This window comes from Rattus norvegicus, chromosome 2 (genome assembly GCF_036323735.1).
Source record: "Rattus norvegicus strain BN/NHsdMcwi chromosome 2, GRCr8, whole genome shotgun sequence".
Lineage (NCBI taxonomy): Eukaryota > Metazoa > Chordata > Mammalia > Rodentia > Muridae > Rattus > Rattus norvegicus.
In genome coordinates, this window is record NC_086020.1 from 221,034,819 (window position 1) to 221,061,530 (window position 26,712).

The 26,712-nt window shown below is 43.7% G+C and overlaps 2 protein-coding genes and 1 long non-coding RNA gene across 4 annotated transcripts; 1 reads left to right on the plus strand and 2 right to left on the minus strand.

The window, feature by feature from the left end:
• Positions 1–1,617: 1,617 nt before the first annotated feature.
• Rrh (retinal pigment epithelium derived rhodopsin homolog) lies at positions 1,618–13,809 on the minus strand. 2 transcript variants are annotated; one of them, NM_001415060.1, is made up of 7 exons: positions 13,650–13,809; positions 8,213–8,403; positions 6,519–6,618; positions 5,878–6,031; positions 4,883–5,051; positions 3,526–3,704; positions 1,618–2,103 (listed from the first exon to the last, which is right to left on the minus strand). In NM_001415060.1, exons 1-7 carry the CDS (start codon positions 13,753–13,755, stop codon positions 1,989–1,991), a joined length of 1,014 nt encoding a protein of 337 aa, NP_001401989.1. In that variant the 5' UTR covers positions 13,756–13,809; the 3' UTR covers positions 1,618–1,988. The 2 variants fall into 2 exon arrangements, with proteins under 2 accessions (NP_001401989.1, NP_001101196.1); NM_001107726.2 differs by lacking the exons at positions 6,519–6,618; positions 8,213–8,403.
• An 843-nt stretch (positions 13,810–14,652) lies between these two features.
• Positions 14,653–21,931, minus strand: Gar1 (GAR1 ribonucleoprotein). The gene is made up of 7 exons (NM_001024306.1): positions 21,675–21,931; positions 21,205–21,436; positions 19,663–19,817; positions 19,147–19,206; positions 16,335–16,494; positions 15,441–15,512; positions 14,653–15,068 (listed from the first exon to the last, which is right to left on the minus strand). Exons 2-7 carry the CDS (start codon positions 21,422–21,424, stop codon positions 15,055–15,057), a joined length of 681 nt encoding a protein of 226 aa, NP_001019477.1. The 5' UTR covers positions 21,425–21,436; positions 21,675–21,931; the 3' UTR covers positions 14,653–15,054.
• Positions 21,932–21,995: 64 nt separating this feature from the next.
• On the plus strand, positions 21,996–23,093 carry LOC134485966 (uncharacterized). The gene is made up of 2 exons (XR_010064435.1): positions 21,996–22,423; positions 22,883–23,093. It is a non-coding gene; the product is annotated as an uncharacterized LOC134485966 (long non-coding RNA).
• The last annotated feature ends 3,619 nt before the right edge of the window (positions 23,094–26,712 follow it).

The window sequence follows — 26,712 nt, forward strand, 5'->3', positions numbered from 1 at the left end:
AGAATACACATGGAGCAACCCATGGCTCCAGCCACATATGTAGTAGCAGAAGATGACCTTGTTGAGTACCAATGGGAAGAGAGGCCCTGGGTCCTATGAAGGCTTGATGCCCCAGCATAGGGGAATGCTAGGGTGGTAGGGCAAGAGTGGGTGGGTGGGACGGGGAGCACCCTCATGAAGGCAGGGGAAGGGGGGATGGACGGGGAGGATGGGCTTTTGGAGGGGGATAACGTTTGAAATGTAAATAAACAAAATAACCAATAAAAAAAGAGAGAGAGAAAGATTTGAAGGACTGGAAGCGCGTTTTTAAAAGTTGGCTATGGCCATAGCGAGAATTCACAGAGGATGGAATGCTACACTAGGAGGTTGTTATAGCAACCATTGTACACAGGAAGTGAATTGTCTCAAAAAACTAGAAGGTAGTTCTTTAATATGCTGACCAAGGTGTTAAGCAAGCAATTTACAAGAGGGGAGGCAACAGAAAAAAAATATATATATATATAGTCTTCCACCCTTGAGCGAGAGTGCTCACACTGCCAGTGCACACCCACCCTTGAGTGAGAGTATTCACACTGCCAGTGCAGTGCAGCCCACCCTTGGAGACAGCTACCAACAATAAGACTCTTATATGTCTATATAGTAACCTTAGCCTGGATAAAGATTCAGATAGAATAGTTGATACCCACCCCTACAAAGATATTTGTATTAAAGTGTTCCCAACGTTGCATCTATGAAAGTGAAAAGAGTTGATCCAGGATGGTGGATCCCCAAAATTGAGATGCTGGTCACTGCAAGTTTGAGCCCAGCCTGGACTACATAAGGAGACCTTGTCTCATAAGAAAGAGTAAAAACTTGAAACAGTTTAGTTGTCTGCTTTTAAAATAATGGTATATTGTGCTCTGTTTAAAAGTCACAGCCATTTAGACAACGAAGCTTGAGTCTACAAATCCACTCAGAGTGCCTACTACACGCCAGGCAGAATGAGTCTGCGTACTAAGGATACCAAAAATGGCAAAAGTATAAAAAAAAAGCACCACTCTGTTCCAACGTAGTTCTAATGGCAGACATAGAAAACTATTATTTTCAGGAAAATGCTAATTTAGGGGCTGGAGAGATGGCTCGGTGGTTAAGAACTTTTGATGCTCTTCCAGAGTTGGTTGAGTTCCAGAGCTGAAGTTGGTTCCCAGCACCCTCAGGTAACCCAACTGTCTGCAATTTCAGTTCCAGGAGATCAGGTGCCCTCTTCTGGTCTTGGCGGGCGGGCGGGCGGGCACGCACGCACGCACGCACGCACGCACGCACGCACAATGCAAATTTAGACTATTCAACAAAATACATCGATGTTATACTGCTGTAAAGTGAATATGCAACAGACTGGCGTGACAAAAAGCAGTTTTGTTTAGTGTTTGAATACTTTCGTTTAAATAACACGAATTAATAACTGGTTCTAAGTGCATAAAAATATCCTTTCTTGGGGTTGGGGACTTAGCTCAGTGGTAGAGCGCTCACCTAGCAAGCGCAAGGCCCTGGGTTCAGTCCCCAGCTCCGAAAAAAAGAAAAGAAAAAAAAATATCCTTTCTTAGCCGTTAACATTAAATGACTCATTTTAGCAATTAATTATTGAGGATTATAATTTTATTAAAATATTCTAGTGTTCTGACAGCTGTTTCTTGGCTAGTGGAAACCTTAGTCAAGTTACAGGTCATCTATGTACTATGATGTGCGCCCTTTAAGGAGAGCGAGACTGTAGTTCGTGTGCCTGGATCCAACGAAGCACGTGTAGCTACTTAGTTATCCTGAGGACACAGTGAGGCTCTGCAGCCAGTGCTGCTCAAGTTGGGGTGGCTGTGTCGGAGGAGCCTGCAGTCCAACAAGGCAATAGTCTATGTCAGCGCTTGGTCTAAATGGATTCACATTTAAAACAAAATCAGCGTATTGCCAAAAAATAAACGCATCGAATGTTTGGTGGTATATTCTTTCCTTGCATTTCAGATCCTTGCAGGAGCCAATGGGCTGTGAGGCACACCCATTGCTAGAGTGCTTGGCTCAGGCATTGCCTGGTGAGGTTGGCACTTCAACATGGCAAACATGGCCTTCCGAAACCTGCCGTAAGCAAATGAGAAAATGTGTTACACTACGGTGACCTGAAACGTTTAAGGGTTTTTCAGTCAAGTCCACGGGTATCTCTAAATATGTCACTGCACCCAGCTTTAACATCTGCAATAGCAATGACCCTTATAAATACACAGGTCAGACAGACAAAGACCGGTTTCGTACTGCTGATGGTGAACCTGGAGGACATCTGGTAAACTCCATAGCTGTGTGTATTTAATGACATGTCACTAAGTGCACTACGGTCCTTGTTTGAACTGAGGACTCATTTTCGGGGGTCTTCTGTGCAAAGGCCAGTTGGATTTGAGGGGCCTCGAGAATGGTTTCCCGGAGACCTTCCAGCAGATTCTGGCCTGGTGATATAGCGTTCGGTCTCCTTGTGCACACTGCCTCATCTTAAGGTCTGTGTGTTCTTCAAACATCTACAGCTAGAGCTGCTCTCTCAAATCCACACATTGCCACACATTTACACATTTAAACAGGCACGGTGGTGACGTCCCATGAGTTGCCAAGGTTCTTCATCCAATAGTCATAGAAAATGAAACCATCTAACCTTCACCCAGGAGGCCTGTGAAGGGACAGGAACTTCTCTACTGCACCCCTGGGAAGCATCCAGCTGTACTGCCCTCCAGGAGCCTCCTGCTGCCTTCTCTACTCTTTTCTCTAGAAAACACTTTTCCATATGCCTGGGTGACAGTAGATCAGCGACCAAACAGAAACTTTCCTGCCACATGGTCTTCTGAGATGAAGCTTGTCTTTGGATGCTGAGTTGACAGAATTTGGGTCTGGGTTGCCCAAGGACATTTCTGCCACTGTGTGGGAAGAGTCTGTCACAAGAGCTGAGATCTCAATATATAAGGTCTTGGCAGTTTCTCCTGTCACATAAGCCAAATAACTTTAAACTGGCTTGCTGTGCTGGCTGGTTTGATATCAACCCGACAGACTAGAGTCATTTGGGAAGAGAGAACCTCAGTTGAGAGAACGGCCCCATCACACTGACCTGAGGACAAGGCTGTTATGCCTTTCTTGATTGACTACTGATGTAGGAGCCAGCTCAGCATGGGCAGTGCCATCTCTGAGCACAGGGTTCTGGGTGCTATAAGACGCTGCTGAGCAAGCTTGTCAGCAGCACCCCTCCATGGTCTGCACATCAGCTCCAAACTCTGGATCCCTGCCCTGCGTCCCGGCCCTGGCTTCCTTGAGTATGAACTATATATAGAACTCTGAGCTGATATAAACTCTCTCCTTCGTTAGTTGCTTTCGATCATGGTATTTTATCTCAGCACCATTAAGACAGTTGTCACAGGTTTCTTTCTGTCACTCACCTCTGAAACTTTTAGAACACTAGCCACGGCTATCCACATTCTTTTTTGCATTGTAATTTTAATCAGAAACATGGAAAACACTACTTACTTCTTATTGGCAGCCACATAAATACAAGGGTTGTAGAACGTGGAGGATTTTGCAAACAGTGGAGCTATGATGGCCAATGAAGGAGGAATCTTTTTCGGGTTTCCAAAACAAGCCCATAGGCACACAACAGAATACGGGGACCATGCCAGCAAAAACATCAGTATCATCATCACAGACATCTGCAAAAAGAGATCGTTGCCAAGGGCAGCATCTACAATGTCAGTACAGTTAAGACATATCCAGGAACAGGAGAATCTAGGTTAGAATTCTGTGGGCAACATAGAAGGAGCCAGGGCTTTGCCTTCGTTGTTCTTTGTTTCAGCTCTGAAGACATCTATGATAGCAAGGGCCTTGCAGATGGTTATGCTGAGCAATAGGTAGCATTGTGTCTAATAGTGTTACACACTGGTAAAGAATCTAAGAGTGATACACACTTGTAAAGAATCTAATAGTGTTACACACCTGTAAAGAATCTAACAGTGTTACACACTTGTAAAGAATCTAATAGTGTTAAACACTTGTAAAGAATCTAACAGCGCTACACACCTGTAAAGAATCTAAGTGTTACACACTTGTAAAGAATCTAACAGCGTTATACACCTGTAAAGAATCTAACAGTGTTACACACCTGTAAAGAATCTAATAGTGTTACACACTTGTAAAGAATCTAATAGTGTTACACACTTGTAAAGAATGCCCTTTCGTTTGGTGTGCTGGGAAGAGCACACCACGCTGGCACAGATGCTTGCAAACCCTCTCCAACTCACTTCTAGTTTTACTGACAACTGCCCGACCCCATCACTATTTGCTAATGTCAAACTAACAAACTTTCTAAACTCAACTTGGAAACACTATCCTATGTTAAGCTGGGTGGATTCTAAACTAAGCTGAGTGCTTTGCATTTCGATAGATGAGGTGAAGAGGACCCCTGGGTACCTTGTTTACAAGATGAAGAGAGGGTCTCTGTTACAGAGCAGCCCAACCAGAGGAAATCAAGGCTACAAGGAGAAGACAAAGTGACCCACTTGTCTGGGATGTTTGAACCAAAGGGAGACAGCTAGCCTTGTAATCTAACCAATACTGCCAGCATAGTGCAGGATGAGAAGAGAGAAAGGCAGAAGGAAAGGTGTGGGAAAGGTGTGGGACTGGTCAGGACCAGGTTTGACAGGGATCCTGACAGTCTGTGTAGCAGGAAGTCCAGGGACACAGGCACACAGACAACCGAGGAACACGAAGGCATAGCATTCAGCAGCTCGGGACAGACAGCAGCAGAAAGAGCAGGGGAGGCCGTGGAACCCTTCAGCTGTGTATTTACATCTGTATCACCAAATACGTTTCAAGGATTTTGACCTCTTACCTTGGTTACATCGGCCTGGTGTGCCCAGTCTCTGTTGAGGTGCGTAGTGCAGTTACTAGCAGCGGAAAGTCTCATGGACTGACTGACGTGGTAGTAACAGTAAAACATCACTGTCAAGGGCACGATGAAGTTCACCACAATAACCATCATGGTGTAAGACACAAAAGAGCTGGGAATAAAAAACAATCGTGATGACTCACTTAATGCCCTAAGCGAGAGAAAGGGGAAGCGAAAATAATTGCTCGAAATAATAACAGGCGTTCAAAAGTTTAGGAAGAACGTTTGGTTTATATTTCATAGTTCACTCAGACCAGTAAACGGTGCCCTATGGGCTGGTTTCTGCCAGCCAACCATCTTCATAAATAATCTTTTATTAGAACACAGCCACGTCCATGCATTTACATATCGTTGATGGCTGCTTTCACAGTATGATAGCAGAGCTGAGGTGTAGCCTGAAGTTTGACTCTACGGATGTATGTTCTAGAGGATTCTTTTTTTGAGTCATCTTTCATTTCCTTTCGTGAACTAAGGGATCTTCATTCCCATGGTAAACCTGGAGGAGCATTGTGAACTCACAGCAAATCCTTGCAGGGGCCCTCACAGTGTACCTGAATGCTAGAGCATCTGGAAAAGGCAGTACGGGGGTGTCCTAGGTTTTGGTTAGAACTGCCCACTCTCTGACTTCCCTAGCCTTCTTCCCACTTGTGATCACAGCTCTGAGATGAATAAAGAGTGCAAGGCTGTCCTCTCTGCTGCCTTAAGAGAGGAGAAGAAGGGATGAAAGGTCAAAGAAATGAGACCAAGGGCACCATATGACCTTGACTTGCAAGCAAGCAGAAGTCATTCATTCTTTAGTCTGTCCCCCATTTAGATCAAACCATCACTACCAGGGAAGCCTTTGCCACAGTCTGTACAAGGAACACTCAATGAGCAGAAGGTTCAAGAGATGTCTACCTCAGGAGCACTTGAGTATAAAATGTAAACATGTCTCTTACGTATCATTTTTCCGCCAGTTTATGGTACATGTAGCCCCAGTAGGATCCGGGGCATAACTAGCCCACCCCACAATGGGCATCAAAGCCCAAAATAGGCCATTGATCCAGGCGCCCAGGACCATGCTGAGGTAAGTGTTGCCGGTCATTCTTCTTCCTGTGTGAAGTACATGAAGCATTAGTGTTGTTCACAGTGATGGGACTCACTGGGTCCGCTAACAACACTCCGTACCTTACAGCACACAAAGCCTGTCAATGGGGCTTCATACTCTGACAAAAATGGCAGTCTAGCATCTGAGTGGTAAAGTGTGGAGGACAAGCAGGAGCAAAAGCTTTGAGGCAAGGAAAGCAACATCCCAAAGTCCCAAAGAGTGAAACCACCTGGCCAGTACCCAAAAGGGACAGTGACCCTGGAAGAAGCTGGAAAGGCAACCAGGGCCAATCCTGAGGCGCCTCGAAGGATTGCCTAATGAAGTCTGGATTTAAGTATTATAGGAAGCCGCCAAAACTTTTGAACAAGGATTTTTGGAGAAATAAGACCGAGCCTGCTTCAAACCCTTATGTGGGTACTTTAAGGCGAGGACTCGTTGAGTGAATATTACATAGTGAATGATGTCGTTGAGAAAGACAAGAAACACCATTACCTACATCAGGACAGCTGATGGTCAGGTACCGATCCAGAGCTACCACTGTGAGTAAGCCAATGCTCACCATTCCAAAGAAGATATTCAGTCCTGCATAAACCTGAAATGCACAGTCACAAAGAGCCCACCATTCCGACGCCCTCCCATGAAACATTTACATTTTCTATTGAGTATATATGGTGTGCATGTGTGCATGTATGTCCATGCGTACGTACACCATGCACATATGTGGAGGTCAGAGGACAGTTTCTGGAACTTGGTTCTCTCCTAGCAGTGTGGGCTACAGAGAATGAACTTCTCTCCCTCCCTCCCTCCGTCCCTCCATGCGTCCCTCCAGATAGTGAAACTTCAGAGGTACTGTGGAAGGCCATTGCATACCATTCCCAATTTGATTCTTTTCTTTTAGGGCTTTTCTTATTACAATATTTCTGTGTACATGAATAAGATACTGTCTGATGCTTTGAATTGTCTGTCTGTCTGTCTATCCTTCTATCTATCTGAAAGGAAGTCACACACATATATATCTAAAAATGAGAGGAAGTTACAAACTGTGTGTGTGTAAAACTTTCATTTTTATATACTATGGTTTCAGGGTTATCCACATTGATGGAGGTGACTGTGTTATTGTTATACAGCTATGTAATATTCTATTTTGTGAACACAACACACACTCCATAACCCACTGAATGAAATTAGTGTTGCCTATTGGAGTGTTAAATGATCTTGGTGTGTTCTTGTGCAGGTTACCGTAACTGCAGTGAGTTCATGAGTGCAATGACCACATCATGTCCAGAAGACAGCGTGGCATAACAGATTTCCACATGCTCTAGTTCTTATCTTCTTTCTGCCCCCTCTAATGTGATGTTCTCTGAGCCAGTTCTGGAGGAGGGATCGATAAAGATGTCCCACTTAAGGCTGAGCAACCAATTATTCTCAACAACTTATTCTCAGCTTTGGCCTGCATTAACTGCTGGCTAGAAGCAGAGAAAAGCTGACAAGGTTTATGGTATCATGCATGGAGAGATGGCTCAGCAGTTCAGAGCACTGGCTGCTCTTCCAGATGACCCTGAGTTCAATTCCCAGCACTACACGGTCACTGACAACCGTTTGTAAAGTCAGTTCTAGGGGATCCACTGTACTGCATACATGTGGTATAAGACATATATACAGGGAGGAGAAACGGTCTACACATAAAATATAAAAAAATAAAGTATTATTAAAAAATAAATGTATTCTCAAGTCATTGCCAAAGCTATTTTTCACCAAAGCAATGATCTATCAGTATCCTACAGCATCTTGTTCTAACTACTGGATTTATTTTTGTTGCTTTGTATGTGTGAGGTATAGTGCATGTACACATGTGTGGGCGCACACATTTGTGTGTGAGCATTGAGGTCAGAGGTTGACACAAGTTCTTTATTGCTCCCCACTCTATTTTATCTTGTTCTATCATTTGAGACAGTCTCTCTTGGATCCAGTCACCTGCCTGTCTTTTCTTCCCTCAAGCTGAGATTAAAGGTGTGTGCTGCCCACCATGCTTGGTTTCTCCCTGAGTGCTGGTATCCTGATGCAGGATACCTTGTTCCCACAGCAAGTGCTTCCCCAACTGGTCCACCTCCCCAGGCCCGGTTTGGGGGGTTTTACATTCGCATCTGTTTGACTTCATCTTGCTTTATTCCAAAGATCTCCAATACCTGACAGCCCGCATGTCCAAATTTCCAACTTCCATGCAGATCGGAAGCAGCAGACATGGGATAGCCAATGCTACTGACCCCTATATCAGTGAAAGCCAGGTTAATAATCACTGCATTCGTGGGTGTCCGCAGTTCCTTGTACTTAATGAAGATGCCCAGAACTATTATGTTGCTGAGAATGCTTATGATACCTAAGGATACACACAAAAGGATCATGCATTTTGTTAAATTTGAAAATGTCTAGAATTGAATAGAAATTAAATATTGAAGTTGCTTCAAAAGAGAGCAAACCCAACTTATTCCCTTTGTTGAAGAGGTCCCATTCTTCTTAGAACTGTAATGGAAAACAGAAATGAATTTAAAACACAAAGAACCTGCTGATTGCAGAAGCCGGCACTGAAGGCTGGCTTCACTGTCACCACCATCGACCACCTCTCAGTCCCTCTAAATCCCCTGTGACTAAATAAGCTGTGTGTGTGTGTGGGGGGGGGGGGGGTCACAGCTTCCAGGACTCCCACATGTTGGTTTTTAGGATGATGAATGACCAGCCACCCTCTCCTGAAGCAGACAACATTCCTCTCCCTGTTTCCCAAAGCCTGGCCTTCTTTCTGCCTGGTTTCCTCTCTCAAGCCTCAACCACCACTCTGTCTGTCTTTGTTACTGTGAAGGAAGTCAGGACAGGAACTCAAAACAGCAGGACCCTGGAGGCAGGAGCTGATGCAGAGGCCATGATGAATGTTATTTGCTGGCTTGCTTCCCATGGCTTTCTCTAAAGCCTGATTTTGTATAGAACATTTTGAAAATGCCTTACAGCTGGATCTCATAGAAGCATTTTCTCAACTGTGTCGCCTTCCTCCCTGATGACTCTGTATCAAGTTCACACAGAAAACCAGCCAGTACACCATCCTAACAGCATTTCGGCACATTTCATATCTTTTATTTGGTTCAATATCATTAAGCACATTAATCATGTGGTATGTAAGATCATGTGACTATCCCAGTATATCTTGAAATTCAACATGCCAAAACTGAAATTCTTCATTCAACACACACACGCACACATGCGTGCACGTGCTGTTTGTCTCTGTCTCTGTATCTGTCAGAAAATGCATATTGCAACATTTGATCATCTAAACAGGTCAAGCCAGATTTCTAGTTCACTGGGGCACTACAGGTGATACCATTCTCAGTCTTGGAATCAAGAAATCAACATGTTCGGTGTCCCACAGTTGGCCAGACCCAGACAGCTTTTTTGCTTGAGGACTGAGGTTACTAACCAGAATGCCAGTGTGGTCATTGACAGCCAGAATTATTATTGAGTACACTGGGCACAAATGTTAGCTGGATCAGCATTTCCTCCAGGCTGAAAGGATGCGTATGTTTTTCATAGACTGTCCTCAGGTCGAAATGGTGGAGGGTGTTGTGAAAATCAATTTTAACGGAGAAGCTAGAACTCTTACTGGACTTCTCTGGAGAAGGAAAGTTATATAACAAAAAAGAGAATTGTGTTTCTCATGAAAAGAACTATTTGATGAGCAATTGCCAGCTAGTGTCCATGCCCACGGGAGTAATCCCAAACACTGACACAGAGAAGGATCCGCTCAGTAAGAACCTCCATTCTGTCTTGGTGTTAGCATCCTTTTACACCAATCTTCCGCATCCCCATTTTCTCTCCTCCACACGACTGGCACAGTACGATGGTTCCATCAAAGCAGCAACTCTACTGGAAGCTTCAGTATCCTGGCACTTGAAGAATCTGATTGTCTGGGCTCTCTGCCCTACACTGTCACTGTCCTCTCTCCACACCTGTGAGGGAAGCCCACTAGCCTCACAGTTTATCAAGTATGTCAAGTTGCAAATCTTGACTTCATATTTTTCACACGAGACACCTCATGCTGTTTTCTGTATATTCAAATGTCAGCCACCCTTCAAAGTTGAAGCCAAGCCCTGAGGTGGCCTCCTACCCATAGGAGTCTATATAATTCTGTCTGCGTTCCCAGAGTACTTACTGATATTATCTTGTTCTTGAGCGAGGCTACGTCATTTAGCTCTTACATTGTCCTAGCCTTAGACATACAGGGCTCTCAATGAACTCTCTCCAGTATGTGCTACACAGCAAGTTTTTAAAAACGGAATGGAACTAAGACTCCAGTCAGTGCAATTTGTATTACCCCTTCAAACACAATGACAACAGATTTGATAAGCCTTTGGATCTTTTTAGTAAATGTACAAGAAATATCATGGGGTGGGGGGTGAAAGGAAAAAGAAAAATATCTTACAAACTGGAGATTCAAAAAGGGCCTTGCAAGTACATTGCCAGAAGGAAGGATGTACATTGTGGAGAAGTCTACAATATAAGATAGGTACTATATAAATAATTTACTCCTTTTCCTCATTCTCTCTAGCTGTCTTAAGCACTGAATTAATTCCCTGGTTATAGGTACTTTCCAATGGGTAGACAGTAGATCCAACAGTTTAAATTCTAAGAAGTCCTAACTTCCCATCTCATTTGAAAGCACGCCCTCCACACCATCCCGTGTACCTGCAACTCCCTTTCTGTCTCTTCTTGGTCTACCTGAAAACCTCTCTTCAACACTACCACATTAAATGTGTATTTTCCAAGTCTCTGTCCTAGACCCTTTTCTTTCCTAATTCAGCATTCTGAGTGGTTTTATTGCTTGAGATTGACTCAAGGCCTCGTGTGCAGTTGAACTCAAGAGACATCGCCTCCCACCTCAGACTTGTTCTTCTCCAGGCCTGTCCCTATCCCGGTGAACTGTATCACTGACGGGTGGCATTCCCTGCCTCACCTTACCCCACAAGTCAGTCAATGCTTCTTCTTGGACTTCAGCTCACTGAGGTGGTCTACTTGAATGGTCTCTTAGCTACCATCACAACCCATTTCTGAAATGCAGATCAGATCATACAGTCCCTGTTTAAGCCCTCAGTGACTCTGTAGCCTTCCAGCTTCTGTGGTCCACTGCAGGATGCTCAGCCATCTTTTTCAGCTAACCTCTCACGATTTTACAATTCGCCAGTGATGAGCTATTTCAAATCCAGACGTTTATCATACTCCCCATCCTCAGCCCTAAGTGGTACAGACAGAGTACTCGAGCACACTGAATTGACAGTGTCTGTAGCAATGGAAGCCAGTAAAAGTGAGCTCAAATCCAAATGAAAGATTAAAATAAAGATGAAACCTTACGGTGTACAGAGAGGCCTCAGTGGTTAGGAGCACTTGCTGCTCTTCTAGAAGACCTGAATTCTCTTCCTAGCACCTCTGTGGGGCAGCTCATAACCCCCTGTAACTACAGGCCCCAGAAGAGGGACCTGACACCCTCTTCTGGCCTCTGTAGACATGCATGTGGCAGTCACTCACAAAGATACACATAGACATGCCAGCAAAAACATTAAATTACAGCAAAGCAGGCAGGGTGGCAAAAACCTGTAATCCCAACACTGAGAAGGCAGAATCAGGGAGATCATGTGTACAAAGCCAACCCTGGCTACTAGATAGTTCTAGTTGGTGTACACAATAGTACACAGCAAGCTCCTGGTTCAAAAAATTAAATACATAAATAAAATAAGCTCTACAGTTAAAAAAAAAAAAATAATGGTAAAAATAATACAGATAGGCCTGTGGTAAAAACAGTAAGTGGAGTGACACTTACATGCACCCTTGTCCTCCAAGTCTTCATTCTTTTTTTTTTTTTTTTTTTTTTTGGAGCTGGGGACCGAACCCAGGACCTTGCGCTTCCTAGGTAAGCGCTCTACCACTGAGCTAAATCCCCAGCCCCCCAAGTCTTCATTCTTATTTGGGAGCTCAAGTGTTTTTTTTTTTTTTTTGTTAAAGGAGGAAACTGAGGGGATAGGAAGAACACAAGATACTAGGCACACAGAGAGAACACAAGCAGAGCTTAGATGGGCTCCCTTCAGCTCCTCTACAAAAACATCCGCCAAGACCGCACACTCTGATGTTTCCTAGCAGAACTGACCTGTGCAGTCACATGAGAGCTCTAACAAAAGGCCTCTGTTCAGAGCCAAGCAGACACTCAGAAGTGTTGTGTTTGGAAATTTTCTTAAGCTCTTCATATGTATGAATTAGGGAAACAAACTAAAACGCAGCTAAAGATTTCCTTAGGAAATTTCCTTTCCATACTAATCTTGGTGGTGGTTGTTGTGGTGGTGTTTGTTTTGTGAGACAGTCTCACTATGGAGCCCAGGTGACTCTGAAATCCTCAGCAATTCTGCTTCAGCCTTCAAAATGCCAGATCATGCTGGATTTCCCTTGTCACATACATTTAACTGAACCAAAACTTGTATAAGTGTCTCCATGTAATTCTGGGAATTTGGGCTCACTCTTTGCCTCCTACCACCCAGAAGTATTCCAATGAATTAGTCACTGTACCACTAAAATTGAAAGGAAATTGTTATTAGAGCCCAAGTCAACGATGGGGTAAAAACTGAACAGTTGTAAAGATGACACGTGGAGATATATTTCTCACTGTTTTTAGAAACACGCTTGAATTTTTCATAAATGCCAATTTCAAAAGCAATGAACCCAATGTAACATTTACTAAAACTCGCCGCTTTCTATGAAGCTTGAGATCAAGCAATTGCTGGTTATAAAAGCCACACTATCCCTGGTACAATTTCTGTCATTTCTCTCACTCCCTTTTCTAAACAAGCCTTTCTCTCAGTTTGAGAACTGCATCAACAGGAGCCTATCTGTTCAACATCCCCCACGTCCCTTAGGGGCCTTGCCGTCACTTAATAGACCTTTCATAGCAAGCACGACGGATCCCTTATTATCCTCATGTCACAGAGAACATGTAAGAGTAAAAAGCTGAAATACCTGGTGCCTACTCTCAAAGATACAGAAAGACAGGCCCTGCAGCCACTGCCTCCCACGGTTCTGCCTGCTGGAGGAGCTGAACTTACAGACCGCATTCTATTTCCTATTCTATTCTGCTCCTTTCTATTTTCTGTTTCAAAGTTCAGCTTTTCCTCTAGAACCTTCTAATCTTGAGCTAGGTTCTACCAAGAAGAACACTATGCAAACTATGCACAAGAATCTTGAATGATAGAAGTCATGCTTTTACCACAATGCATGCTCTGCTCAAGAAGTTAATATAGGGGCTGGGGATTTAGCTCAGTGGTAGAGCGCTTGCCTAGGAAGCGCAAGGCCCTGGGTTCGATCCCCAGCTCCGAAAAAAAAAGAAGTTAATATAAAAACCAAACATAGGGACAATCTTTATTTCAAAGCTTCATCGACACAAAAGCTTTTCTTGCCCCTCTCTGCTCTATTTATCAAAAACCTTCCCTTTTTTCTGATCCGTACAACCCTACCCCATTTATGAGCTAGTCCACACTGCACCCTCGTGCCCAACACCTCAGCCCTTCTCCCACCAGAGAAGCCACTGAATAAACACTGTACCTGCCACAATCAGGTAAGCTGCAATGATGCTGTGCTCACTCTTTGTAAAGACAGAACCTTCACTCCCAGAGCCTGAGCTGTTAAAATCCAAAGCGTCCCTCAGCATTTTGGAGAGACCACCTTTGGAGTAGCCCTTCAGCAATGGTGATCAGAAAAGTTCTTTCAGGACAAATCATTTCCACTTCTAGACCTCAAAGAAAGGCCTTTTCACAGAGGCTGTCCATTAATACATAATTGGGCTGGAAGAAAAGATTTTAATTCCTAGAACGAGAGAAAAATCTCCTTAGCAAAACAAAGAGAAATTCCAACCACTACACATCGTAAGCTCCAGGCTCCAGGCTTATAATTAAGGAGATTACCAAGTGCACAAACACTTCCTATTCAAACAAAACCACCAACAAACCCACTCAGAAAGGCAGTTCAGCTAACCGAACTCATTTCAGCCTGAAGTAAGTTCTGTTCCATTATCTTCTGTAGATACTCAGGTGAGGGACTGCACATTTGTACTTGAGATCGAACTGTTACACGCTGGTTTTCTTCATCTCAGGTCCGTGTGTGTGTGTGTGTGTGTGTGTGTGTGTGTGTGTGTGTGTGTGTATGTGTGTGTACACAAGGTGTATGTGTGCATTTTCCTTAATAATTAGAATACACTATCAATTTCCATACTTCCAAATCCCTCGATGAATGACGCCAATACTGCCTGGGCTGAGTTCAAGGTTCTTGCCACTTTTTTCTTTTCAAACAAAAATGAGGTCATGTACTATGTATGCCCAGTGTCTGTCTGTCTGAAACACACACATGATGCGGATTGTTCCTCCTAAATACTATTCCATAAAACCCAGTTGAACTGTAATAGCCAAGTGTTTTACAGCACAGATACACCACGTTCTGTGCCACCTTGGTTAATTCTGCATTTTGACATGCATGAGTTCACATTAGTCAACTGCTCAGCTTACCAAATTACAGGATAATCCTGTGATATGCCTACCCAGGAACTAGGACATGGGACAGGCAAGTATTTATTTAAAATGAAGACAGCATGTCAGTCTTTCATGTAAAAAATGTTCAGAAAACTTTTAGCCCTTCAAACTTCAAGAAATAGATTTGGTTCAATAAACATAAGTTAAGGAAATTAAAAATTTTATTTAAAAAATCCAAATATGCTTCAAATGAAAAGTCCCATGGTTCTTTAAGCACCCACAGAGTGCCAGATACTGTACAAAGCAGGGGTTCTCCTCCTTCTGAGCAAAATTGACTGTCCTGTTCCCCTGGATCTGACTCGATGCTGGCGATCCAGTTCCACTGACAGAATGGCACCCTCAAGACTGCTCCAGACAGACGCCAGCCACAGCAGAGGCAGGCCACGCAGCGGAAACAGAAGTGGTCAGGTCTGCCAACTGGACATCTAATGTCCCCTTCCTGATTAAAATAAAATAAAAAATAAGAGGGTTTACAACAGTGCTAATAAAAATCAGCAGGAATTCCTACGATGTGGGTACATGTATATTACCACAACTGCCACAATCATAAATTATTCATATTATACATCTTTTTGCTTTTCAAATTATTAATACAAGAAAGTAATTTGGTGGCTTAGTAAAAGAAACAAACAAAAAAAAGTAAGTAATTTGGTGAAAAATTAGGAAAAAGCAATAAGGAATTGTGTGGTAAGGAGCCGTAAATGAAGCCAGGAACATCTGTGTTCTCTATACTTGTTGGTGGAGGGAAATAAACCAACAACAGCATCACTCTGCAATTCAGTCGTTTAAAAACATCTCTGGTCGCACTCACCTCGGAATCCGCCGCCTCCTCCTCTTCCTCCTCTGAAGCCCCCACCTCCTCCTCTTCCACCTCTAAAACCACCTTAAAAAGGAAATAGTTATTAAATTATTATAGCCTCTCTTTTTCTGATAAACTGTAAAGATTGTACAATTCCTACAATCATAAAAACTAAATATAAATTTATCTATTATACTTTACAAAACCTTTTAAAGGACAAAAATAGAGAATTGGCAATTTCCCCAGTGGGGCAGTAAGGTAAACTCAAGATCAGCCCCCTTTCAGTTTTTCACATTGACTTTACATGTGTGTTTGCTTGTGTCACAGCATGCACAAGGAGACCACTGCACACACAACCTGAAGAAACTAGAAGCCTAGTCCTATAAAAGTGCAGCATATGCAGTTATGTGCAGCGCACAATGCCCAACCAGGGTTAAAAACAACAGTTTCTAGTGTGTGTATTTACTTCCGTTCCCTTTATTCTGTGACTTTACAATGCAGCCCCATCAAAAGAAGTGTACACAGAGGAGCCTGCCCCTCTCCCCAGACTAGCCTCCACCTTACTGCTCTACTGCACCAAGAGGCCAGGGCAGTGAGGCCGCTCTCCATGAGGGTGTGTGTAATGTACACAACAAAAGCACCCAAGGCTGCACTTCTCAGAATGTGTCTGTCATTAAGCAGTGGGTGAGGGCACTCTTATTAAAATCTTCATTAAAACACGAATAACCTAAGGGTCTGAAATCCTTCAAAAGTAAAGCTAACTTTTTTCCTTCTATTAAGTTGTGGAAACAAAGCATTTCTATCCATACTGGTATATGAGAGAAAAATAAAGAAAAGGGATTTTGGTTACATGCAAAATCAACTGCGGCGACAAAAATCTCATTAAAATCCCCCACAATAACTTACCACCTCTTCCACCACCTCGGCCACCGCCTCCTCTTCCTCCTCCTCGACCTCCCCTGCCACCACCACCTCCACCGCCACCACCTCTGGGAGGTCCTTTCTCACCAGGAGGCCGAGGCAGAAACCTCTGCAGTGGCAGCAGCTTATATGGGTCTATGTAAAACTGCAAGGTGAATGGCAGCAGTTAGTACGCCAAGGGTAGCCCGCTACAGGTCAAACTACTCAGGCCCAAGCCCCACTCCTAGCATTTACACTGCATGGCTCTGGACAAGGACTCACTTTTTTTCTCTCTCTAATTATTAGGTTTCTTATATACAGAAATAAGGATAGAGTAACTATCACAAAGATATGTGAAGATCAAAAGATAACATAAACCAGTGTTTTAGATTGCAATAAACACTAAGCCCAATTCAATGTCATTTTTAAAGAAATATATGGCTCTAAAACGTACACATTTTCATTTAAGAGAGCTGCCAAGAGAAATTATCAGAACCGTAGATACAATTAGGAAAACTTGGGTAAATTAGCTATTTTAAGAACGTATTCCACTAGTTTTTCTTGAACATGATATTTAAAAACTAAGCCTAGTCCGTATTTCGGGTTAACTAGGACATTGCAGGCACTGGAATATAAGGAGGCACATGGTTCCCAGATTTTCTACACAAAACACAAATGAAGAAACAAATGAAGAAGTGCTTCAAACAGAAGCACGTATATTACTTAAAACTCAGTTCACCACCCTCTACTTAAGCCTGTGTTACCGTTCACAGCCCATCACCTCAAGAGCACTGTGTAAACGTACACTGCAGTCTGCCCACACCACAGACCTACTCAATGTACACCAGCGAGCACTCACGAGATGAACTCAAGCCCATAAGACACGTCAGGGGACTCATGCATCCAGTGCTCTGTGTGCCTAACTACCACTCCATCGGGTCAAGGAAGTCTATCATCACACAAAGTACAATTAGGTCAAAACGCTACCTTCGACTTTGTACTAACCTAGGCTGGGCAAGGCAGACCTGAATTCAAAGACAACAGTGGACTGGAAACAAAAACAAAACAAACAAGTGTGTGGGGGTGGGGGAGTGGGCAGGGGCCGGATCCCACTATAATACACTATAATATAAATCCTCCAGTAACCTTGTGGTAAGGGCTCAGAATGGCTCCCAGGGCCTCTAACAGGGCTTTCCTTCTCGTCACACCCCAGGAAAAGCCCCCCTCAGCAGTGTCTGTCTCCAAGCCTATCTTCTCAGAGCATCTGACAACAGTGGTCACATGCTATCAGCAAGTTGTTGTCTCCATCTAATCTGTTCCAATCTGGCTCCTGGACCACCATTCTTAGGATAAGCTCTTGGACAGCTGACTACCCTGTTCCTAAATCCACTGAGTAGCATGTGCACTTGGCCCCTGCTAAGCACTCCCCTTGGAAACTCGTCTTACTTTTGTGTCTCTATTTGTGTAGCACGCCTGTGGTGAGCCGCCACCTTTACTGTGGCAACATTTGTGTCAGTGGTTTGTCTGAGATGAGGCCTGAAGCTCTCACGAGTGCTGCACTGCTTCTGTTCTTCCTAGACCATGTCTGTACACAGACAACTTCCCAGCTTTATCTCTATACCCACCCTGTGAACTCCCGATCTTTTGGCTACCTTAGTACGTTGTATCCCACAGGAAGCTCATTGTCTCCCCTCAACCTCTGTTGTCCAATGCTGTCTAAGTCATCCAGTGGAATCATGAAGCTGGTAAGTTAGTTACCACATCCTACTGCCTCTCTGCTCACAACTCCATCTTTCCTCCTCCATTTCCATGGACCCCACCTTTTCCTCATAGCATCTATGGCTTCTTATAGCCTACACTGCTGGTCCTTTCCTAGAGGGCTTTTCTGTCCCTCCAGTGTACAGATCCAGCTCCCCTACTATTCAGAAACAATGCTAATTGTTTCTAGTCCTCCTCAGGATTTATAAAGCGCCTTCCTACCTCACCAGCCTGTTTTGAATTCAGAACCTTCCCTACCCCATCATCGTAGACACTTCAGTTCTCTCCAGGTAGAATACACGTCCCACTGTGGCTAGCCCGTGCGTCAGTACTTGCCATAGGACATCAAAATTCTCCAGCTTTCTTTCCTGAAACTGTATTGTGGGTGCTACTTAAGGGCAACTGGGTCAAATTTCTAAGAATGGGACCTTAAAGGATGTGATCTTAAGCGGTATCTTCAAGTATTTGTGATGTACAGCAGGTGTACGAATCTTTCCTGGTTAAGTCTTCCCTTTTAGTTTCAAAAGCACCACCTCAGGGAAGACTGAGACTAAATGTGATTCCGCTGAAGAGTTTCATGGGAACCTTTTGTTTATATTTAAATAAAACCATGTCGTGGATGTACCTGTGAAAACCTTTAGTATCTATCTACATATGCTGGGGAGCCAAGATGACCATGCAGCCTAAGCCAGAGTCAAAGCTGCGATCCGCTGCCTCTCTGCCGCCAGGGGCTGGGAACACCGCGCCTGGCTAACATTACTTCTCAGCACTGGTGAGCTTACACGGGCGACGGCAAACACCGTAACTGCAGGACTTAGGAGGCAGAGGCAGGAAGATCACATCAAGTCAGAAGCAAGGGAAGCTCTCGGGTGAGTTCCGGGCCAGCCAGGGCTACAGCAGAGACTCTCGGGGAGCATAAACTCGGTGTCTGGGTTACTACTGTGAGGCTCAGCTTCACTGGGGTGCACTGGAGCAGCAGTGAGTGCCTCAAGTAAGACTGTCCCCGAGGCACACGCCATCCCCCTCTGAATCCCAAAATTTTAATTTAAGTTTGACTCACCTTCTGTAGCTTTTTAAAAGAAGATGCCTTCATGTTTTCTGACAATTTAACTGAAAAATACTATCAATTACATTAAGGAACAAGTAAGAAATAAAAATGCAAAAAGATTAAACTTTTGAGTTTAACCATTTTAAAAAAGAATGCCTAGGTAGAAGAAAGAAATTTCCAAAAGAAATTGGTATTTCTTTAAAAGTAAAAAACAAACCCCAAAACTCACAATCAATACCTCGAACCCTAATGCTACCAGGGACTCATTATGTGTAAAGCAACAGAAGAGCCAATACAACCCAGTGGCATTCATCCAAATGGCTACCACTTCCAAAACGCAAAGTACAGTCCTCTCTCCTTGGTGCATCACTTCATATAAATACGGATGAATGAATGCACTCCCCTGCAGATTCTCCGTGTGACCCATCTGTAACTTTGCTAGCTTACTTTGATATTTAACTGGCTGGGGAGGAAAAGGGACAGTAATTCCTTAACAAGATCACTGGCTCATACAATCAGAAAGGATACAAAATCTCTAAGTTGTCCAAATATTTCATCCACTTTCCCGATTTGTTCTTTGTTTTCTAAATAAACAGGAGCATTGAAGTAAGGCACCTTGTTTTCTTCTGTGGTACATTTACAAACGATGTCATCTTCACAGGGATGCATGAACTCTCCTAATACTGAAACAGCACAAGAAAACAGAACCACTTCAAATACTGACCAACTGCTGGAGTTCCCCGCTTGTCTTTCCCCGCATCTGATGCCCTCTCCAGCACAGCTCAGTCACCAACCCTGTAGTCCTAAGTTAGCATGTCATTACCATGGGACCTAAGAGACCCCCTTCTCTCTGTACACTGTAAAATGAGGCTAGTCACCTCTAACGGCAGCCACACCTGATACTTAAGCAACAGGAACAACAAACACAGTGCTTACAACAGCACTCATTCAATGTACAACAGTTACCCTGTCAAGGCTGTTATGACTGCATTAAATCCACTGATTTTCCCTTCTTTACCCAGCCTCAAACTGTGAACCACTCTGGTTTTGTTGATTGCTTCTTCCTTCCTCAGAACTCATCACCACTACCACCTCTTCACCAATGACTATCCTTCCTCAGGAAGTATGCGAACTCAAAGTACACCTGTTTCTGTAACCCAGAATTAATACCATATACCTACAAAGTAACTCCCTACCCTTAACAACAGCTAGAACCTTTCTTAGTATTAGTCAAGTTCTATGTGTCATGTGTCTTTTGAAATCTCTTCTCCATCCATGTGTTCAATGCACTGCCTTCAGGCTGCATGGAACACAGGACAACTGTGAATGTGGCCCAACACAAAACGGTACACTTATTTACAACATGTTTTTGAAGGGTTGTGCAAGGGACTGTGTGTGTGCACGGTGTGTGCTAACTAGGCTGCATGGTTATGTGGAGTGTGAATTTTGTGATGTCAATGTGACGCAGAGTATTAAAAAGGTTGGACCTATCTCCTACCTTTCCCCTTTTCCTCCTGTCACCTTTTCAAACACAGATCTCAACACCTTATATATATGGCTTACTACACGTCCCCTTGACTTTAGTCATTTTGTTCAGCAAATTCATCCTGCATACAGATCCACCACTTCCCCCTTACGTTTGCTGACTTCCAATCCACCTCTCCCATAATTACTCAAAATTACTTTAGTTGGGCATTTCTTTTCTTTTGCCTTCTCCCAAGCAGGTTTCATTTCCCCTGCTTTTTGGTAACTGAAAACATGAGCTATGGAAGCTAAAAGCTTAGGTTTGTGTTTTAATTATGTCATTAGGGAATCACACTTAATCCTGAATGGTTTTCTGCCCTTTAGAATGCCTAGGTACTCAATATTGTCTAAGTCTCTACTTCTCTGTCCCAATTCAAGTTCACCTCCACGCTGCATTTCCGTTCTCATGATCGGTTCCTTATATGCTATGAAATGACTGTCAGGGAACCCGACTTGCCTTTTGGAGACTTATTATCAAACGTGTGAATAACATAAACCGGACTCTATTCCCATTGCAAAGGAGGTTAAGCTTTGAAGACGACTTACAGACGACTCGTTCTGGAGGCCCTTGATCTTGGAATTTATTGAAGCCTCCACGACCGCCCCCTCGTCCAAATCCTCCTCGGCCGCCGCCCCTGAAATTGCCGCCGCCGCCACCACCGCCGCCGCCCCCTCGGAAGTGGTTGTTGCTGCCGCCGCCACGATTGAAGCCTCCACCTCCACCACCGCGATTAAAGCCTCCGCGACCTCCGCCTCGGAAAGACATGCTCTCTCCGGCCTGGTGAAATAGACGGCCGGCTCCTTCCAGTCAGTGCGGGCTGATCATTTATCTATTTCCCCTCCGCCTCGCTCGAAACACCAAAAAGAGGACAGCAGTGAACGCCGCCCGCCACTCGCCCACATAGCCAGTGGCGAGCGCGGAGAGAGGGGTGTCTTCGTCCCAGCCCCACGGCCCATGCCTCGCCACCCTATCCCAACCCGCTGCTTCCCACAATCTTGCCCTCCGCCGCACTCACCGCGCCACGTGCGTCTCTAGCTCAGCTGGGCGCGCGCGCGGAGCGATACTTCCGGCGCGCTTAAACCTCCTCGGCCACCGTACGGTACAATTTTACCAGACTAGATATTGGAAGGGCTGGTTTGCAGGAAGAGGCTGTCACTACTTAGACGCAACGGTCCTAATGCCTTCCCGAAGAGAGCATACAGCACCGGAAGAGAAACAATAGCACCCAGCGTGACCCCCACCTCACCCGCGCAAGGTCCACCTCGCTAGGGGTGGCGGAAATGATGCAAAATAGCAGCGCCTTCCGTACTCGACGCTTCCGGAAGTGTGGTGCCGCGTTGCCCTTGGAGACAGGGGTGGTTTGGGTTCTTCGGCTCTAATCGCTGGTCAGGCCTTTGGTCGGTGAGGCGTGTTGGGTGCAGTTAGCGCCACTCGCCAGGCTCTGTCACTTCTTGGGTTGCGAGAAGGTCCCGACTTGACTCTGCTCCACGGAGTGTGGCCACTCGAGCCGTGCTCCGCCCAGGGTCCAGTTGCCTTCTCTTTTTATTGCTTTTGTGTCCTGTTATTAATTAGGAAAGGGTGTGTGTTTGTATTTGAGCTGACAGAAAGGCAACCATCTTTTACTATTGTTTGAGTGTATTCATTCGTTCATCAAGTGCGCTTTGAACACCTAGAGAATGTGTTCTATAGATTACACCTCACCTCCTGCCTCCTTAACACTCTCATCTCTGACATCGGTTTCCTTACATCACTAAAACTTCGCTCGTAAGAAGTGACCTCTAGTTCTTAAATTTGGTTGACTTCTTTTGTATCTGTATTGTCTGAAACATCTCTTGGCATTTGACAATACCACTTTTTACTTGAAAGAAAGTAGAGAATGATCCCCGTATCTGAGGGTTATTGTGAATAAATTTTTGAAAGATCTCTGTAAATTAAGAATTCCAGTATGCCATTTACCCTAAACTATAAACTTCTTGAAGAAGTACACACTAGTCCCACATATAAAAAAATTATACAAATGTACTTTAAATATAAATGTAACTGGATATATATATCCAGTCATATATAATATCTAGTAAAATATAACATGCAATTATAAAATATTAAATTATAAGATGTGTAATAATTATTACATATACAATTATACATACATCATATATATGTGTGTATATATGTATATATATATATATACATAAATCAGCACTATCCCTACCTCTATTCTAGGTTTGTGGCAGTCTCTAATCAAACCTGATGGATTTCTCGTGATTCCTGTGAAGTACCTTTGCATTGTCATCAGCTGAGTACAGCCTTTTAACACTGCTACCTTTTTTCATTGTCACTCCAAATCACTCATAAGAATTCAGAAGCTCAAACATCACAGCAGGCAACATCTCCCATTCTGGGCTCCAGACTAAATAAATACCTGTTGACTTAACTTCTTGCGTCTGTGCTGCATTTGGTGATATAGTGAACTTAATAAAATGGCTGTCTTGTACAGTCTCATACTCAGCCCATGCCCACCATAGCCCTGCACTTTCCCTTGGCAGTATGTCTAGAGTCTATGATTAGTAATCAGTGTGTGCACATGCCATCCCTCTGCCCCATCATGCTAGAATTGCTACCTTATTTTCTTTATCTGTCTTGGTCAGACTCTTCCTCTTTCCTGAAATAGCTCTGTTTTACATCCACTAGAACAACCTCATATTCTGACCATGGCAGAATGCTCTAAGTAATTTTACCACGCTGGGGAGATGGCTCAGTGGTTAAGAGCACTCACTGTTCTTCTAGAGGTCCCGAGTTCAAATCTCAGCAATCACATGGTAGCTCACAACCATCTGTAATAGGATCTGATGCCCTCTTCTGGTGTGTCTGAGGACAGCTGCAGTGTACTTATATATGATAAATAAATAAATCTTTAATAATTTTATAATTTCCATGGCTCCTGCATAAAATTTACATGCACACATGAACATGAATGCACACACTATCACAATAAACTACATATGACATAGTTGCCAAAGATTTTTTAACGGTGGTAAAATATACATAATACAAAATCATCATTGTTCTTAAAGTATTCAGTGCAGTTGAGCTCATTCCCATGGCTGTTCCCTACAGTGTTCTTACGACTAGAAAGTGGTGCTTTCACTGTGAACCTATGGGGCTAGGGAGATAGCTCAGTGGATGAGAATGCTTGCTATACGAACAAGAAGGTCAAGGTTAAAATCTCTAGCGTGCAGACAAAAGTTGAGCATTGCCCTGGATGCCTGTAACCCAAGCATATCAAACTTTGATAAGCATGCCCTGGTTTAATTCTATAATTCTGAGTACTGGGATGAGTGGCCTTCTTTCATTTTCTTTTTAATAATTTATCTTTGGTCATGTACTTTGTTCATTTTTCATTGTTTTTGTGGCAAGACATTTACTATAACTTAGTTGCATAAATCTCTTTTCATTTTGCTTCCTTCCATTTTTCCTAAGTCTACTCATCGGTGGAGAGCCAACTCAGTGGTTCAGAGTGCTTGCTGCTCTTGTAAGTTGAGTTCCTAGTATGTACTTCAGGAGGTTCACAGTCATCAGTAACTCCAGCTCCAGGGGATCCAGTGCCCTTTTCTGGACTCCATGGGCTCCTAAACATACATGGTACAGACTTACACATAAATAAACAAATAAAATCAATCCTTTTTTTGAGACAGGGTTTCTCTGTGTAGCTCAGGCTGTCCTGGAACTCACTCTGTAGACCAGCCTGGCTTCAAACTCAGAAATGGCTCTGCCTCAGCCTCCTGAATGCTGGGATTAAAGGCACAAGCCACCACTACCCAGCAAATAAATCAATTTTAAAAAAGAAACTTTATTTATTAGATAAAGCTTAAAACTTGTTCAGTAAATTTTTTAAAGATGAGATTCTTGATTCTAGTTTAGTAATAATTTAAATCATAGTAATAAAATATAACTAGATTTATCTTTAGCAGAAGAGTGAATTATAAACTGTGCATTCACTTGAATAGTGTGCATTCACTAGGATTGTGTGCATTCACTAGGACAGTGTGCATTCACTGGGACACTGCATTCACTGGGACAGTGTGCATTCACTGGGACAGTGTGTATTCACTGGGACAGTGTGTATTCACTGGGACAGTGTGCATTCACTGGGACAGTGTGCATTCACTGGGACAGTGTGTATTCACTGGGACAGTGTGCATTCACTGGGACAGTGTGTATTCACTGGGACAGTGTGCATTCACTGGGACAGTGTGCATTCACTAGGATAGCGTGCATTCAGTGTCCCCTCAGTTCTTGTGTTGTTTAGGTTTTTGTCAACATGACACGAGCCAGAGTCGTCTGAGAAGAGGAAAATTCAACTGAGAAAATGCTGCTAACAAATTTGTTTCCTGCAAGCCTTTGGGGTATTTTTGTTTTACTTGATGGTTTGTTGCTCACTTTGGCTACTTTGTGGGTTCATCTTTCTTCCACACTTCACCACCACTTTTCCCCACCCTTTCAACTCCTTAATAGATAAGTGAGAGAAAAGGATGGAGAAGAAAGGAAAGAGATCCCTGAATAAAGGTGTCAGAAGTGGGTGATATTGTCATTGTTAGACTGTGTCCTGCTGACTAGGGGCGTCGAATTCTTTGGGGCGAGTTTGATCTTCACCATCAGGATATCTAATTTCTTCTTGTTGTTTCTTTTTTGTGTGTGTGTGTGTGTGTGCCCGACTACTTAACAAACCACAACCAACAGCAACCAACAAGCAACCCACCACCTCTCAGGGATCTGATACTCATTTATCCTCTAAAATGTCCCCAGGATTCCAAACATCACAAAATTTGGCCCCTGCTAGAGCATGAGGCAAATCATAGTCTTCTTCTGTCTTCTGTAGATCATCTGAAGCAGGCCCTGTATTCTATACCAAGGAGTAAAACAAAAACATTCCATCCTATAATTCTCTCTCTCTCTCTCTCTCTCTCTCTCTGCGTGTGTGTGTGTGTGTGTGTGTGTGTGTGTGTGTGTGTGTTAAAGAAACCAAATTGTTATGCAATGACTGGTGTGTGGGCACGAGTTCTGAGCAGCCAAAGGAAGGGAAACTGTTCACAGATGGACTCTGGGATATGCACCCATCTTTACTAGTGGTTTTGAAAGACAGTGATCAGGCCATGCTCGGTGGAGTGCACTGCCTATGCTAACACTGGAGAGATTGAAGCATGAAGATTTTGAATTCTAGACCAACTTGAGTCTCAGGGCTGTGAGATTGTTGCCTTAGAATAAAAGCCACCCCCTCCCAGTGGACAAAACCTCAAATGACCTGGTCATTCCCAGGTCTAGAAAGAGACTTAGACAGACTACTTTACATGTAGAATTTATTTAGAGTGCTTGCCTGACCATCTTTCTTTCCTAGACTAAAATATGCTTAAGGATTGTTTAATAATGAAGGAAATCTGTGGTAGAAGCATGCGGGTGCACATAAACTAATGGAATGAAGTTTTCAAACTCTTGGTGTTACATGGCAAGCTCCACCGGGAAGCAGTGCAAGAGAAAATACACTAACATTTTCAATGACAGTTTGATATCACCCAGACTTAGCCATCTGTCAGCCCAGTGTGGCCATAATGCATACAAGACAGACATGGCCTTGGAAGCAGAGGCGGAGGTTACCCATGAGGAAACCACTGCCATGAACAAATGCTCAGCTCAGCAGCCACAAAGTTTAAGGTGGTGCCCACAAGATGGCGCAATTCATCAAGGAGACCAAATACCAACTTCGTGGCTAACTGACTGACTACCTGATCCCTTCAATCCTAGAAACCAAAGCCATATATTACCACAACAGCAGATGTATTTGAGATATGGGTGTGTCTTTTGGACCTGCAGGCCTAGTTAAGACTTTAAAGGATCTCCTAGTATTCGTATCTTCCAGCAATAAAGCTCACACAAAACCTGCTTGCCAAGGGTACTCTCGTGACAGCAAAAGAGACGCACAAGTTGGCCTATGCCCATGAATTCCACCCCTTATCACATTCCATGCTCCCCAAAAGATAGTACAGTATTGCAGGGTT